We start from the raw sequence: 16959 nt of genomic DNA, 5'->3' as shown, positions 1-16959 counted from the left end.
GTTGGCCTCCCACCTCTCAGGTGCTGGGATTCTACGCTTGAACCCCATGACATTGAGTGTGTGTCATTTAGAAATACAATTTCTGGTAAACTACGGGCTGCAATCTAGTTGGGACTAGATGGGTTGTTTATGTGCATGTGCACACTTGAGTAAAGGCGGCAGTTACTGTTCTACTGCAAACTGTCCTCACCAGCGGCTCCCAGTGCACAGGGCCTATTCCCAAGAGTCTACTAACCAGACATTAATTATTTTTATTATTATTATTTTATGTCTGTCTTGTTTTATGTCTTGTTATTTTATGTCTGTCTGTCTTTCTGTCTGTCTATCTTTCGTTTTCCCAAGACAGAACCTCTCTATGTAGCCCTGGCTGTACTGGAACTCACTGTGTAGACCAGACTGGGTTTGAACTCAGAGATCCACCTGCTTCTGCCTTCTGAATTCTGGGATTAAAGGTGTGCGCCACCAAACACCAGGCACATTATCTTTTTATTTTTTTCTAGTGTCTTGCTAATCTGCTGTTTTTTCTCTGTCTTTCCTCTTTTCAGAGAGAATCTCTAGATGAAACCCAGGCTGCCCTAGAACTTGTGGACCTCCTGCTTCAGCCTCCTGGGTGCTGGAGTCAAAAGGCTGTACCACCACCCCTCTGGCTTTTTTCTCCTTTTTTTTTTTTTTTCTTGATTAGATATGGTTGAAGGGGAATTTGATTTGTAGATCAGGTTGGCCATAAACTCAGGAAGAGCTGCCTGCCTGCCTGCCTGCCTCTCTCTCCTGAGTGCTAAGGTTAAAGGCATGTGCCACACACACACACACACACACACACACACACACACACCCCTGCCGCCTCTGGTCCCTCTCCATTCAGCTGTAGTCTTTATGTTTTAAAGAATTGCAACATCCTGTTTTTCTCAGCATGAGGTCTGAGGGGGGGGGGATGCCTCAGCCTCCAAGTCCTGGGTCACAGTCCTGGACCCTCCCAAACCCTCCCAACACCTCCCAACACCTCTCAACAGCTCCCAACACCTCCCAACACCTCTCAAGGGCTCCCAACATCCCTTCTGTTCCTTTCTTGTTTCTTTACTATTTGGGAGCTCAGCTCAGCACTTCAAAGAGTATCTGCTGCAACTTAATTAGCGTTTATGGGGTATTTGTAATGGGAGAATTTGCACTGCTAATTAGTGGGAATGCTAATTAGTCTGCACAATTGCCACACTAGAAATATGCTAATACAGATTTATTTCTGCCTGCCCCCTCACTTCCTGGGTCTCTCACTCTTTTGCTCTCTCTTTAAAACAGGAGCTCATTTGTAGCCCAGGCTGGCCTGGAACTCTCTGTGTAGCTCAGGCTGACCTTTAGTTTGTCGTAATTCTTCCCAATGAGTGCAAGCATTAGCTACCACACCCAGTATTCTATCTATCTATCTATCTATCTATCTATCTATCTATCTATCTATCTATCATCTATCTATCCATCCATCCATCCATCCATCCATCCATCCATCCATCCATCTATCCATCCATCCATCTATCTATCTATCTATATATCCATCTATCTATCTATCTATCCATCCATCCATCATCTATTCATTTATGTTTATTTCATTTTGGTAATGCTAAGACTTAAACCCAGGGTCACACACATGCTATGCAAATTCTCTACCACTGAAATACCCACGGCCTCTTCCCCTTGCATATACTTTATTTTTATTTATTTATCTTTAATTTTTTATTTGTTTTTTGAGATAAGATTTTACCATGTAACCATTGTTGGCCTGGATCACACTATGTAGACCAGGCTGGCCTCAAACTCACAGAGATTCACCTGCCTCTGCCTCCCAAGTGCTGGTATTAAAGGTGTGCACCATCGTGCCTGGCTCTCTTCCCCCTTTTAAAGAAGATAGGGGTCTCACTTTGTTGTCCAGGTTGGCCTTGAACTCCTGGGCTGAAATATTCCTCTTGCTTCAGCCTCCTGCCTGAATCGTTGGGACCGCCCAAGGCAGAAACTTTGCAAGTCTTTACTCCATTTCTGCAGTGGCTGCCATGCGATGCTTATGACAAGCTGTGATACCTCCTTGCCTGAACAGCCCTGTGTCTGTGAAGCTCTGGATTCTCATAGAACAACCAAGAGCCAGCACAGCCCATCTCTGAATGTCCCTGGAACACAAGCATGTGTTCTCGGGCCTCTTAAGTCCAGGTCCCCATCTTAGAAGTGTCCCCAGTGACAGTGGCTTCCCCTAAGATTAGAGAAAACAATGTTACCTTGATGTTTCCTTTTTTCTGATTGGACTGTGGCCTCACCCCATGAGCCAAAAATAAGCCTTTAATCCCATAAACCACTGCTCATCAGGAATTTTGTCACAAAGATGAGAAAAGAGACAAACATCACATTCTCCCCTAGAGCCCTGGACTTGCAGGCTGTCTCCTGGTTCTTGGAGAGGCTGCCTGGAAACAGCCATCAAACAGGTAGCTATCAATCCCCCTTTTGCTTTGTAGATTTGGTGCCTAATAAATGTTTATCCAGGAAAATGAAAGCGAGGATAATATTGGTGACTATTTCTTAGGAACCCCAAACAGCTGTTGGGTTCTGTACAGGCAGGCTCGCCAACGGGTGCTTCTCAACCTGTCGAGACCCCTGGGGTGGGGTCTGACAGCCCTTTTACTGGGGTCACCTAAGACCATTTGCATATCAGATATTTACACTACAGTTCATAACAGTGGCAAAATTACAGTTATGAAGTAGCAACAAAATAATTTTATGGCTGGGGGGTCACCACGGTGTGAGAAACTGTGTTAAAGGGTCACAGCAGTAGGAAGGCTGGGAACCACTGGGCCACAGCCAGTGGCTGCTGAGCCCTCTTCTTCTGTGAACTGTGCCCCTCCAGGGCCACACCAATGTGAAGCTACACTGACCCCAGCATCGAGGGTGTCTCCAAGTAGGGAAGGACCTAAGGCACCTATAGGAAAGGTACATTCTACTAAACCCAGCATACCCTGGATGTGGCCCCTCCCAGGAAGCCTCATGGGACACTAGGAAGAACGTCAGCCAGAGAGGGACATGCTACTCCTGCTAGACCTAAACTCTGTGACAGAGCCCTGAATTTTCTGAGACTATTCTCTTGAAAACCGGGGTAATAGTGAGAGGTTGGGGTGGGGAAGGAGATGGGGAGATAGAAAGAGAGGAAGAGGGAGGAGGAGGGGGAGAAGGTGGAGCTGGATAACAGAGATGGGAACACAGCAGGGGAAGAGGGAGAGGAAGTGGGGAGAGGATTTCTGCCAGAGATGCTGCAGGGCAGGGATGGAAGGCTGTCCCCTATAGTTCTGTGCTCCAGGCTCACCGGCCTCTTCCTCTCCTTGGCCCACTGGATGGGGGGACAGTATTTGCCATCAGGGTTCTTCAGAGATCGGGCAGGGCAGCTTAACTCCACCCTTGATCATTCTCTGAGTCTGTGGTTTCACACACAACAGACCCACCAAGCCGCATCAGCTAACAGCCACCAGATTACAAAATGCAAAACTAACCAGACTCCAGACTTGTGGCCTAATGAAGTCTTCAGGCTCCCTAGGCACTCCAGAGTCACAGTGGCAATTATCTGAAGTCCCCGCTGTGGTTCCCCGTACAGTTCTCAGTGCAAACTGATAAAGATCTTTCCAGCCCGACATTCTGCCCACAGCTCCCGCTTTGGAGCCTCAGCTTGACCTTTCTAATGAGCAACGGGCAGAGACACCAAAGCTCTCGGCTGGTTAATTAAGTCTGAACAGAGCACGTAGGCACTTTAAAGAAAGGGTCCAATGCAAACTGGGTTGAAATGGAAGGTCTAACTGTTCTCTGAGGAGCTGGCATCTCCATGTCCCCGTGCATCCCCTGGTCTGTACCTTTTGTTTTTTGATTTGACTAAGAGGAAGCTAATAGCTAAACCCATAGCTCAATTATTGCACAGGCTAATAATAGAGAAACAGAGTGTCCTGCTCCTTTGCTTTTCCATCCAACTTGATAGAAGCTGGAGTCATCTGGGAAGAAATTCAACTGAGAAAACACCATCAGCCTACAGGCCAGTCTGTGTGGGGCGTGTTTTTGATGAATGATTGATGTGAGAAGGTCCAGCCCACTGTGGGTGGGGTCACCCAGGCAGATGGGGGTGTGTTTTTGATGAATGACTGATGTGAGAAGGTCCAGCCCACTGTGGGTGGGGCCACCCAGGCAGGTGGGGGCGCGTTTTTGATGAATGATTGATGTGAGAAGGTTCAGCCCACTGTGGGTGGGGCCACCCCGGCAGGTGGCTCTGGGTTGTCTAAGAAAGCAGGCTGAGGCAGGGTGGAGATGCTCACTTTTAGTCCCAGCTCTTGGGAGGCAGAGTTCTGTGAGTTCAGGGCCAGACTGGTCTACAGAGGGATTGCCTGGGCTACACAGAGAAAAACAACAAAGCGAAAAAAAAAAAACAAAACAAAAATCCAAGCAGTTGAACAAGCCATGGGGAAAAGACAGCAAGCAGTGTTCCTCCATGGTGAGTCAGCTCCCACCTCCGTGTTCCTGCCTTGAGTTCCTGTCTTGGCTTCCCGCAGTGATGGACGGTAAATGTAAGGTGAGATAAACCCTTTCTTTTCTCCCCTGATTTCTTTTGGTCAGGTTTCTTATTACAGTGACGGAAGTGCTGAGACATGGGGTACTCATGACAGTGGCGAAACTCCAGCCTTAGAGGCAATCCCCCCTTAATCCCATGTCTAGTCCCATGAAGAAAGCATTCCGGACCCATTTCTCAGGAGACTGAGGCTTACGTACTAAGCACACGCAGTTTACTAACTCAGTTGAGAGTAGTCCAGTTGGGTTTGGATACAGGCTTAGCTGTGAGCACATCTGCTGGATCTAGGCTCAGTTCTCTGACCTGGAAACTTCCTGATGGTTTTGTAGCTTCTATACTTAGCCTTCTCTTTGTGGTTATCGGGGGTTTTTATGCTAGGCAGAATTTACCAGCTCTGTTACCCACATCGATTATTTTTCTGGCCTTCACCACATCAGAGACAAGATGGAGACCACAATGCCTCTGTCTCAGCAGTTTTAGTTCTACTCAGCGAGAGAAAACAGGCAAAGCCCTTCTTCCTACATTCGAGCATGGTCTGTCACAATCCACAGCCAGCGAGTGGCCACTGCTAACACAGAAAAAGTAGGACAGGCTCTGGGGTCCTGTCACCAAGCAGCCTAAAGTCTGGAGGGCTGGGGTGACTTGCCCAAGGCCACCCAGACAGCTCCGTGGCCCGATACTCTCCCCTGTTGTCCTGCATCTGGAAGACACTTGGAAGGATGACAAAAGGAGTCTGTGGATCGGGGAGGGATGGGGAGCCAGCCAGGTAGACAGAATGAAAGGACGCCAGGGCCCAGCAGAAGCCGGCTTTTTAATTACTTAGCAAATATGCCCTGAGGCGTGCTGGCCCAGCCCTGACTGCATGTACGGGGTCAGCTGGCAACGACAATATCTAGTGTCCTGAATTAATTACCTCAAGTCCTTCTGGGATGAAGAGGAGAATAAATGCACGCATGAATGAATGCACACATGAATGAATGAATGAATGAATGAATGAATGAATAAATGAATGTATGTATAACCTGAAGCAGGAATGGATTTCTTGGTTCAAAGAGCTTTCTCCTGGCTGAGGCAGCTAGTATGAGTCAGTCTGAATTGAGCTCCTCCAAATGTCCAATTTTAAAAATCTTTTCAAAACAAATACATGGGAAAAAAAGAAATAAAGGAAACAGTCCATTATGATCTGGGGCTGCCAGTCTCTTAATGAGTGCTCCAGTTTAATAAGTGAGTGCTCCAGTTTAATAAGTGAGTGCTCCAGTGGAGGCTCTTCTTGGCAGCAGGTACCCTTACCCTTGCCACTAGCTGGCATCATTCCCAAAGCAAACTGATGTCCTTGGCTGGGAGACAGACTGTTGTTTGGGGGGGTCCTGTTTAATTCGGGGTGATTCTGGCATTGCTCATTTCCTGATCACTTGACAGGTGTGCTTCCTGTCTGTGTTTTGAGAGGGCGGGTGGAATGGGGTGGGGGAATGGGTCGGGTGGGCTGCTGAACAGTCTAGGGAGAAGCAACTTGGTGTAGCAGGGTCATTGGGAGGCTTGGACAATGGCTCAATCAGTTGTCCCAGGTGTCCTGTACACTGTGGTGTCCTTTGGGCTACGGCAGCTCATGACCCTGTCCCTCTATTCCAAAGGCAAGAGTGTTTTCTTCTGTAGGAAGAACTCCCAGCATGCTTCATGTCTGTGTTCACACATTTCATTCATAGGTCACTTACTAGCATGCCAAGATCTGAGCCAGAGGCTGGGAATACAGGGGTGACAAGACAGATAGGGCCCATTCTGGAGGAAGGGGTTTGGTCCTAGAAGCTGACTTCAGTGACTATGGCTGCCTGCTAAGCCATGGGGATCAGGGTTTGGTGTGATGGAAATAATGATCTATACTTCGGGGTGCAATGTGAAGAGGTATCAGCTCCAACTAGGTGACTGCCAGGAATGAACTGTGTAAGGCAGAGAGAACACCATTTTAAAGCACCTGCTATGTGCTAATGGCCAGGTCAGATGACAGGCACTTCACACACAGACACACAGACACAGACACACACACACACACACAAACACACACACACACAAACACACAAACACACACACACAAACACACACACACATACACACAAACACACACACTCTCTCTCCAGACCCCAACCCATGCCTCTGGGAGGGCTGTTTATTTCAACTAACAATGCCAGGAAGATGAGGCTGTTGCTGCCATCTCTCCACAGCCTGGTATAGAACTTGGCACACAGTAGGCATTCCACGAACTGGGATATCATTGTGTCTGATCTAGTGTGTACCTATGGCTGAAAGCACACCCCAGGATGGCTGCAGTAAAATCCTTCAATGGAAGAGAAACTCCAGAGTCAGAGAAAGACACAAGACAGTTCCCCTTCTCTACCCTCCTGTTTCTCTCTGTGTGTGTATCTGTGTGTCTATGAGTGTGTATGTGTGTATCTGTGAGTGTGTGTGTCTGTGTGTGTATATATGTGTATGCATCTGTGTGAGTGTGTGTATATGTGTGTGTGTGTGAGTGTGTGTGCCTGTGTATATGTATGTGTGTCTGTGAGTGTGTATGTGTGTCTGTGAGTGTGGACCTTATGAATGAGCCTCCACCTGGCTTTGCCTACAGCACTGGGATTACACACTGCCATGGCCAAATGCTTAGGATGTAGGTACAGGGCATCAAACTCAGGCGCTCACACTTGGAGGGCAGGCTCGGCATTCACTGAGTCATCTCTCCAGCCACTGCTTCACCATCTCTAAATCCCAATTTGCATGTAGAACACAGAGGCAGAATTACCGGTCCCATGGGTTGGATGAGACTTGAGGAAAATATGCGTTAAAGTCTAGTTGGAGGAAAGAGCAGAGGTTGGACCATCCTGAGGGACTGTAGCAGCCATTCCTGTTAGATACTCATTCCTAACCTTAGTGTCCTCCCCTCTCTCCAGTCACCACTGCCAGCCCACCCCCTCTGATTGCCTATATACTTGGCATGGTCTAGAGCCAAGTGCTATCAGGGCAACCCTCACTTTGGCTGGGATCTGCCTGGTCCCTCTCCCAGTCTCTTAGGCCCAAGGTTAGGCACTGGCTTCGATGTCCTGGGTACTGCAGGAGAGCTGGTGGCTGGGCTTTTGAGCTCCTGGGACCAGCCAGTGAGACTCTTCCAAAGGGCCTCAGGAGGTGCTTTGTTTGGGTTTCCTAGAAGGGTTTCCCACAGTGAGGGAGAGATAGAGAATAAAATTCTCCTTTTGCAGACAAGGAAACTGAGGCTTAGGCCTATGATGTCTGAATGAGAATGGCCCTCATAGGCACATCTATTTGAATGCTTAGTTAACAGAGGGTGGAACTGTTTGGGAAGGATTAGAGGCATGAAGAAGTGTGGCCTTGTTGGAGGAAGTGTGTCATTAGAGGGCAGCCTTTGAGGTTTCGAAAGTCCATGTCAGGCCTGGTGCCACTGTCTGCTGCCTGTGGATCAGGGTGTAAAGCCCCCTGCTATGGTCCCCGTGACATGCCTGTCTGCTTCCTACCACGGTGACCATGGACTAACCGGAAACTAAGTAAGCTGCCAGTTAAATGTTTCCTTTTATAAGAGTTGCCTTGGTCATGGCATCTCCTCACAACTATAGCACAGTAACTAAAGCAGGGCCCATATTGTCTTGACCAACCCCTTAGCTGAGAATTCATGGCAGAGGCCAGAATCCCACCAAGGTCTTCTGGCTGCTGGTTCCTAGTGTAGGTTCAGGAAACAGAGCCTCTCCAGAGTATTGTTTTTGTGGAACTCTGAGGCCCCAGAGTAAATGTAAGACTAAGACAGTTCAGACTGTGCTGACCTTGGGTGATTCTGGTATTTACAGACACAGATCTTTACCTGCTCTGAGGGGTGGATTCCAATATACTACAGTAAATCCATCTCTCCACCTCTCAGATCACAGCAGTCTGCCTGGAATTAGGAGAGGGTCTCTCTGTTTGCAGATCAATTAGTGCTGAAGAATCAGGGCTGCCTGGAACCAGTCAGGCAACTGTGAGGTGAAAGTTTTCTCTGTCATGTGTTCCAGCCATATCACAGGCCCTATTGTAACCAGTCATTTGATGATAGACCCAAACCTTCCATAGTTTGGGCCAACATTGTCTTTCCTCCTCAGAAGTTGACGACCTCAGGGATTTTGTCACACTGACTGAAAGCTATGTGGTTACATATAACAAAACCTCACCATGGCCTTGTCATGCTCCTGAGTTACTTATGATTAACTGCAGCTTGGGGAAGTTAGCTGGTAGGGCTAGAACTCATACTACAAGTTCAGGCCCCAGAGCTGATGTATTTGCCAGTAGGCCAGGAGCTTCGCAGTGGGAAGAGCCGGGCAGCATCTCCCCTAGTGACAAAGACACCCCAAATCTTGACTCTGCCACTGCTGGCCACGGGCCAGGCTCAAGCTGAGCATGGTTGTTTGGGGTATGTGGAGAGAGAGTCTCGTCCTCACGTCCTCACGCATTCTGCTTTGTGGGGGTGGGGTCAAAGCAGTTTAACAAAGGAAGACCCTGCTTTTGTCTCTACAGGGTCACCATGGAGACTGGACACACAGGCTGGACTCTGGGCACTTGGGATCCTCAGTTTCCCTCCTCAGTGGGTGGTGCTTTACTTTTGAGGGTCTTTGGATTATCTTCTGGAAAAAAAGCGGTGGGGGGGGGGGTGGGCAGGAGCACAGAGCAAAGTCTAAGGAACTCTCAGGTCTAGCAGAAGTGTCCCTACTGCTAGGTGTCTCTAAGGAGTCTGGTAGTGCCACCATCTGGGCAGCAGCCTGCACAGAGAGACCCTCCTCTATTTTGAGGAGAAACCCTGAGAATACAGACTGTAAGGCCAAGCACAGCAGCCTTATCCCCTGAAGGAAGTCACAGCTGGATGACAGATGGGCCCCGGGGGCATTCTCAACCAAGGAGAAGGTGAGGGGATATCTCAAAGGAGTGTGGGGGGGGGATCTTGCCTTTTATTATCGAATTCTGAGAAATGATGTCTTAGTGACAGGCACCCACCCATGAGCTTTCCTGCTGGCCCCGTGCCCGGGTGGTTCTGAGGTCATAGGTACTCACGGGCCTGTAAGACAGTTGTGCAAAGAAACAAGTGTAGGGGAGGGTCCCTGGGGACACGGGAGAGTAGCCTGGAGTTGCAATCTGGTGTTGTGGTGGATGCCACGAGGCCTCTGTCAGGCTGCCTGCCTGCCCTGCCACCTGCTGGCCTGTGATCTGGCTCCTCAGGCTCTTTGCTCCAGGGACCTCATCTGTGGACTGGCCACGCTAATCAGAATTCTCTCATGGGGCTGCTGATTACACAGGCCACCGTGTGTGGAGCGTTCAGCACTTCTAGGGACGGGAGAATACAGTTAATATAAATGTGATTGCTGCTACTACTGGAGAACCTTCTAGATGGAGCAAGGCCTGCACTCAGGGGACTTGTGAGAAGCAGAGCTGGGAGGGCACTGAGAGGCTACACAGGTTGTCTGGGAACAGCTGAGGGTGGCTGCAGCTCCCCAGAGGGGGTGGCAGGTGGTAGAGGGGATGCTGGAAGGGAGGTCACCTGTGGACCTTGGGTGTCACTGTCACCTTGGGTGTCACGTCTATACTTTGTACAGAGAACAGTGGAGACCCCTTGGGCTCTGGGGAGTTGCTGTGTGTGTACAGGTGTGGGGTCCAGCGTACACAGGCAGGCTACAGGCTGCCCAGTGCTCACCCCTCCCAGAATTCATCTGTGGGATTGACTCAACTGCTCATTTGTTCCATGATTCAGAGACCTCAGGGTCCCAACCAGTCAGCCCCAGATCCACCCGCCTCCGCGCACGTCAGCATCTCCCTCCATTCCTCATCAGGCTTCTTCTGTCGGCTGTGGAAACACCAGGTACTGCCACTTCCAGATGCACTCTGGAGCCTCACCTTTCTGTGCTGATGACTACCCCAGGAGACCTCTCTGCAAGCCCCTGCTGCGTGATTCCTGCTAGGATCTGGAGTTTGCATCCTCTCTGTCCGGCATGTAAGTTATGAGGAAGGTCACTGGCTCTGCACTAAGATCTTTGCGTCTCCCTCACACTTCCTCATGTGCAAAGGAGAGAGAGAGAGAGAGAGAGAGAGAGAGAGAGAGAGAGAGAGAGAGAGAGAGACTACACCCACCCCCTGGGGCTGCTGTGTTGGTGGCCCAAGTGAGCAGATGCTCACACGAGCTCAGAACATGGCTGTTGCCAGCCCACATCAGCTCACACTCAGGTGACCTCGCTTGCTTCCCTAACCCTAAGTCAAACCTGTGCTGAGCACCCCAACATGTTAAGCACTGGGTTGACAGTAGGGTATGGGCCAGACTCTACCCATTGGGAGTCCGGGTTCATCGGGGGCTAGGACCTCTTGAAGCTCAAGGACACAGAGAGTAAGGTCTCCGTATGCACAGCAGCCCGTATACCTACATAACACACCTCTGCTCCTGTGCCTTGTACAATCTCATGTTAGCACACGGATAGAATTAAGTCTTTGCTGAGTGCACACATCAGACCCAGCTACTTCTGAAATTCTGTTCACACCTTAATCCCTTAACCACTCTCTGGGGTAAGTATACAAAGTCCTATATTTAGCTAAAGGCTCAGAGGCACAGAGAGATTAGGTAAGTGGCCTACAGTCCCATGGCCCATCTGTGACAGAGCTGAGTGTACTTAGTGTTTCTCTCTCTCTCTCTCTCCAGCTTCCAGCCTCAACACAGCAAGCTGCTGGACAGTCTTATTTCCAAGGACCATGTTAAACAGGTTTCCTGCATCTCAGCTATTTCCACGACGATTCATAGCAGTGGCAAAACATACAGCCCGTGGAGTAACAATGAAACAGTGTTATGGTTGGGGGGTCAGCGCAGCACGAGGATCTGTATTAAAGGGTGGCGGTGTTAGGAAGGTTGAGAACCAGTAAATTAGATGGATCTGAAGGTGACACCTGGAGGCTGAGGCTGACCTACTTTTTGTCTCCATGAAGAACCACTTCTACGGATAAGACCATATCGTTCGAGGTAATGAGCCAGGTGCAGGGTTTGCGCATGGGGTGGGGAAATGCCAACTGTACAAAGGTGGCGGTATTCCAAAGGCCTCCCGAGGAGCAGCCTCAGAGAGCAGCAAGGACCCTTGGTGGCTGGCAGCCAGCTCAACAGACACAGAGGTGGGGCCAGGGGGCTGTACCGGAGTTGTAAGTGTGACCAGGTGCGTGAGATCACAGAGCTTGGCTGCCAGGGGATCATGGGAACTGGTCAGGCTTGGCCATCTCAAGCTCCAGTGTTTGGTTACAGCAGTCTCTAAGAACAGACAGGATGCTGGGGTCTGGCATACATGAGGTCTTAGGTGTGTCTGCCTGCTTGCCTGGTGTTGGCACCTTAGGGAGCTACCAGCATCAGAGCACATCCTAGGTGGCCACTGTCCTTGGCACCTTCCAAAGACAAATACATACAGAAACAACCTCAATCTAGCCAGCAGCTGATGGTGAGACCTACCGACTTCCCGGTCAGAGCAGAGCTCATGTCAGACCAATAGACCACAGCCAGCAACTAGTTCCTGGGCATATTTGTGCTGCACCGCTCCGAGCCTAGGGCTGCTTGTGACACAGCACCGCTGTGACCATAGCTGACTGGTGCACGCCTTTGGCCTCCTTAGAACTTAAAAGTTTTCATATACACAACTTCACTGCTTCATAGCTCTCCCCTGCTTTTTCCTAAGAGAGACAGCAGTGCCAAGGTCCTGTGTACACAGCAGCGATACAGAACTCAGCATTTTGAAGTTGCTGGGACTCAAAACTGTCATGGCAGGAGAGGGGGAGGTTGGCAAAGATCTGAGGAAAGGGAGATGCTGCTCTCTGGGGCTTCATCCAGGTGTCTAGAGCATCCTAGGTGGGTTACCAGAGACAGGTGGATTGAACCTGTCTGTCTGTCTGTGGTACCCACGAGGAGGGGAATGTGCACAGAAAGAGATATTCAACGTCTTCCATCTTTCATCTAATTTTCATCCCTACTTTCTTCCTGGTTCTTGCCTGACCTCTGACCCTCAGCTTTGGTTTTCCTGGCAAGCATAGCCCAGCACCAGCCAGGTCCTTTTTCATAATGGTTTCAGATAAACCAGAGCTACTTGGAATAGGGCCACAGTGCCTTTGCTTTAGATATAAGCAGGGGAAGAAAGGCTGCGACAAGCTAAGATTGGGGGTGGGGTAGGAGGAGGGGCCCAAATGTTGATCTTCTTGTAGCCAGTGCCAAGAGTGGTATAGCCATGTCATCTGTCACCAGAAAAACAGCCCCTACTGTCAGGCTGGTGGTGGGGACACATGTTTGCCACAAAAACAAGGTCAGACCAACCACACTCCTGATCATGGGGACTATCCCCGGGCCCTCTGGTAATGCCAGTGTTGAAAATGGATCCTGACCTTTTCAGATCTAGCTGATAGCAGACATCCCATCTTTTTTTTTTTTTTTTTTTTTTTTTTTTGCTCTTGCTGGTTAGCGAGCAATTGTGTCTCATGCTTGGGCTAACTAGGGCAAGGGACAGCTTTGGGTGAGCCGTAATTGACAGGTAGAGGCTTCCCATGACATTCTTGCACCAGCTGGTTTGAAGGTTGGCCAAAACACTGTATGGGTACCTCACTTGTTCCTCAGAACAGGGGTTAGGTTCCTTAGTTCTGTAATTGGGGAAAGTGAGGCTCAGAGTAGTGCTCAGTGAGGTCCCGGGAACAGTGGCCGCCACTCCAGCTACTCTGCCCATCTGCCCTGGTGTGTGTGCAGGAGTTCTGTTCCAGAGCTTTCTCTTGTCTTTAGTGTCTTGCAGGTATATGTGACATGGGGTGGGGTGGGGGGAGCAGCCTGTGTCCTAGCAAGAGTGACATACCCAGAGTGCTCTGCAACTCATTCCCCAAACAGCTTCCTTGCCAGCAGCTTCTGATGATTGATTTGAGCAGAACCAGCCTTGTAGCTGTCACCGGCCAGTGGCCCAGCTGCTTTGGTACAGAGAGAATGACACAGGGTCGTACACACTTCACAGGTAGCCATAGTAGGTTGAATCTGGCCTCTCAGAAGATCTGCTTAGCTGGAATTTGTGAATATAGTCTTTCTTAGAAAAGGATCTACACAGGCTTAACTAAAGATCTTGCGATGTACTGGGTCAGACTGGGCCCTAAAGCCAATGACCCTCCCTGTTCTTGGAAGCAGAGGCACAAAGGATGTGCAATGGAAGATGGATGCAGACAGTGGAGTAAAATACCTTACAGGGATCACCAAGGAATGCCAAGAATCACCAAAGATGGCCAAATGCAGCTAAGGGATGCCGATGTTCACCAAGGGTTACCAGTGTCTACCAAGCACCTCTAAGGAATGCCAGGGGATACTAAGGACTGCCAAGAACCACCTAAAGATACCAAGGGTCACTGAGGACCTCCAAGGACAGCCAAAGATCATTAAGAGGGAGGCAAGGACCAACAAGGGATGCCAACAACTTTAACAAACTGTTAACAAGAGCCAAGGGCCACTAAGGACAGCCTAGACTGCCAAGGGATAAGGGAGACAGACTCGTCTCTTGGTTTCATGGTGAGTGTGGGGCTGCAGACACTATGCATTCCATCACTCAAGAACATGCATCAGAGTTCAGGGACATTGTCATCACGATGAGACAGTCCATCATTCATGTATATACAGAACTCTCCTTTTCCATTCAACACTATGCATTCGAACTGTTTGTTATTTTAAGGACTGGGAATGTACTTTGCAAAAGCTCATGATTCCAGGCCCAGAACCAGTGTTCTGGGCACCAACTTGAGAAGAGCTTTGGTTTGTGTCAATACATGCGCTTACCTTGCTCCTGAGCCATCTCTTGGAGACAGAAGTAGATGACTCTGGCTCCCAGGCTGAATCCAATCAAGGTGACGGGTCTCCGGCCCTGAGAGGAAACAGGACAGAGGTGTTTGAAGAGGTTACAGCAAGTTTAAGCATGCCAGTCCTTGTGTGGATTACAAACTCAACAGCACTTGCCTGTGTAAACTTTACAGTTCCCACACTCTCAAGTGCCCATCAATGGTGTCAGGGCCCTTGTGTATGCAGGAGTTAGCAGCTCAGGGGTTGGCTTCCTCAAAAGCAGTTGTCTTTGGTTGAGCTAATTTCCTTTCATCTCAAACCACCATCGGCCATAGTTCTTTTTCACAGGGACAAAGAATAAGTCAATTATGCAGATCCCCTCCCTGAACTCATCTGCCTATGGCTAAGGACTGCTGTGATGTAGGGGGTCCCCTCTGGAGATGCAGATATTAGACACAAGATGCAATGTGATGAGCAGGAAGGCATGGGGGGTGATTTTCTGGAGAGGAAGGCTCTAAATGATAAGATATGGATTGGGGAGCCTGGAGAAAAGGCGAGGCATTATGGGACATGCTAAAGAAAAAAAGAGACTATCTGGAGGAAAGGGTCCAGCTCTGCATAGGAGGTGAAGGAGCCAGCTGCTAAAAGTTGGCAACGTTGCTAGCATTCTTTCCCTCTTTTCTCTGAGCCTTTCTAGGCACACAGAGAAGAAGCTTCTGGTTTGTAGCTAAGGGTGTTTCCAGGATGGGAGTCCTAGCCAGTGGCTGAAGACCAGGGACAGCCACAATGTCCCAGAATGCCTTTCATTTCTATGTTCCAACCCCTGAAAGTCTGGAATGTGCACAGAATGTTGGGGAATTCCCTCAGACACAGGGAAACTGGTGCTTGGCACACAGAACTGGAGGAGGCAGAGCTCTCAGAAGACAGTGCAGTTATTTGAATGAGAACGGCCCCCATAGATTCATATATTTAATCCCAGCTGGTGGAACTGTTTGGGAAGGATTAGGAGGTGTGGCCCTGTTGGAGGCAGTGTGTCATTGGGGGTTGACTTTGTGATTTCAAAAGCCCACAGGATTCCCAGCTAGCACTGTCTGTCTCATGCTTGTGGATTGAGATGTGAGCCCTTAGCCACTGCTCCAGTGCCATGCCTGCCTGCCCAGCCCTCTGGAACTGTAGGCTTCAAACTAAACAGTTTCTTTTATGTTTTCTTGGTCATGGTATGTTTCTTCAGTCATGGGATCTTGTAATAGAAAATACCATATTTTAAAATAGAAAAGTAATAAGTAAAAAAATAGAAAAGTAATTAAGACAGCATTATGGCTTCTGCTGGGGTGTGTGTGTACATCCTAGGTCCTGGATTATGTGAATGTTACCTGCTATCTAGGATAGGGACTTTGCAGATGTCTGGTCAAGAATCTCAGCTAGGCATAGTGGCTCATACCTGTGACCCCAGCACACAGGAAGCTGAGCCTAGATGACTGCTGGGAGTTCGAGGAAGGTATGTTTCTAGTGCAGCCTGGACTATAGTGTAAGGCACTGTCTCAACCAAAACAAAACAGATAAATAGGGACGCAGGAGTCAGAGGGATGCAGGAGTCACACAGGCAGAAGGGAGGAGGAGCAGAGAAGAAGCCTGTGGATGCTCCAGACACCACTGGCTTTGAAGTTGGCAAATGGTCCGACAGCAGAGGAGGACATAGGCCTCTAGGAGGGAGAAAAAGTAGGAAATGGATGCTTCCTGGTGGTCTCCACAAGGAAGGCAGCCTGAAGATTCATGTCTGACTTCTGCTCCCCATATTGTGAGGAGAGCATGTGGTACGTGCAGTGAGGATGCTACCAATCATCACCCTTCTTGGTCGGTGATACCCAGACTGCAGAGTGGGAGATGATAAGGTTCACCTTTCTCAGCCATAGCCACTATGCTACGGTCTTTGCATCCCGGCCAGATCTGCCGAAGGGCTTCTCTGGCTCTCCTTTTCATTTTGGGAGGGGAAGATACAGAGATTGGCTGGCGTTAGCAGTTTCCCAGGCAACATTCCCATGTTGGCAGAAACTGCTGGGTCTCTCAGTAGCTCCGCTCCCCTTTGTCCACAGTAATTGAATTTCAGCTGGCTGCTTGCCCTTTCAGAATAAAGACTAAACTTCCTGGGTTTTGGGCAGTGAAGTGTGGTCATGTGACTAGTCTCTGGCCAAGGAGATGGCAACTGAGAGGCTGTGTGGCACCTGCTTTTGCTCCTCAGCTCTTCCTCTTGCCTCCTGGAGCTCAAATACTGTCACCTTGGAGCAAGACATTCAAGCCATACCAAGGGAAATTGTGGTGTGTCTGTGACTTCCTGCTCAAGGCAAGAGGCCTCTTTCCCATGGCATACAACTTCAGAGTGCTTCACCAGGGAACATTAATTGTGCATTGATGTGTATATGTTGTGTATGCTTGCATGTGTGCATATGTGTATATGTGCAGGTATGTATGTGTTCATGTTTGTGTGTATGCATGTGCATATGTATGTTTGTATATGTGTGCCAGTATATGTATACATATATGTACACTGTGTGTA

General features: G+C 49.2%; 1 protein-coding gene across 4 annotated transcripts in view; it reads right to left on the bottom strand.

The window, feature by feature from the left end:
* Nucleotides 1–16959, bottom strand: part of TMCO4 (transmembrane and coiled-coil domains 4) — a 78076-nt gene that overhangs the window by 14263 nt on the left and 46854 nt on the right. For all 4 annotated transcript variants that reach the window (XM_080921993.1, XM_080921995.1, XM_080921996.1 and 1 more), the window contains one exon: nucleotides 14406–14490. In XM_080921993.1, the coding sequence (XP_080778119.1) occupies nucleotides 14406–14490 (85 nt within the window). The remainder of the gene's footprint in view (nucleotides 1–14405; nucleotides 14491–16959) is intronic.

The sequence above is a fragment of the Micromys minutus genome, assembly GCF_963924665.1.
Source record: "Micromys minutus genome assembly, chromosome: 9".
NCBI classification, from domain to species: Eukaryota; Metazoa; Chordata; class Mammalia; order Rodentia; family Muridae; genus Micromys; species Micromys minutus.
This window is presented reverse-complemented; position numbering and strand designations above follow the sequence as displayed.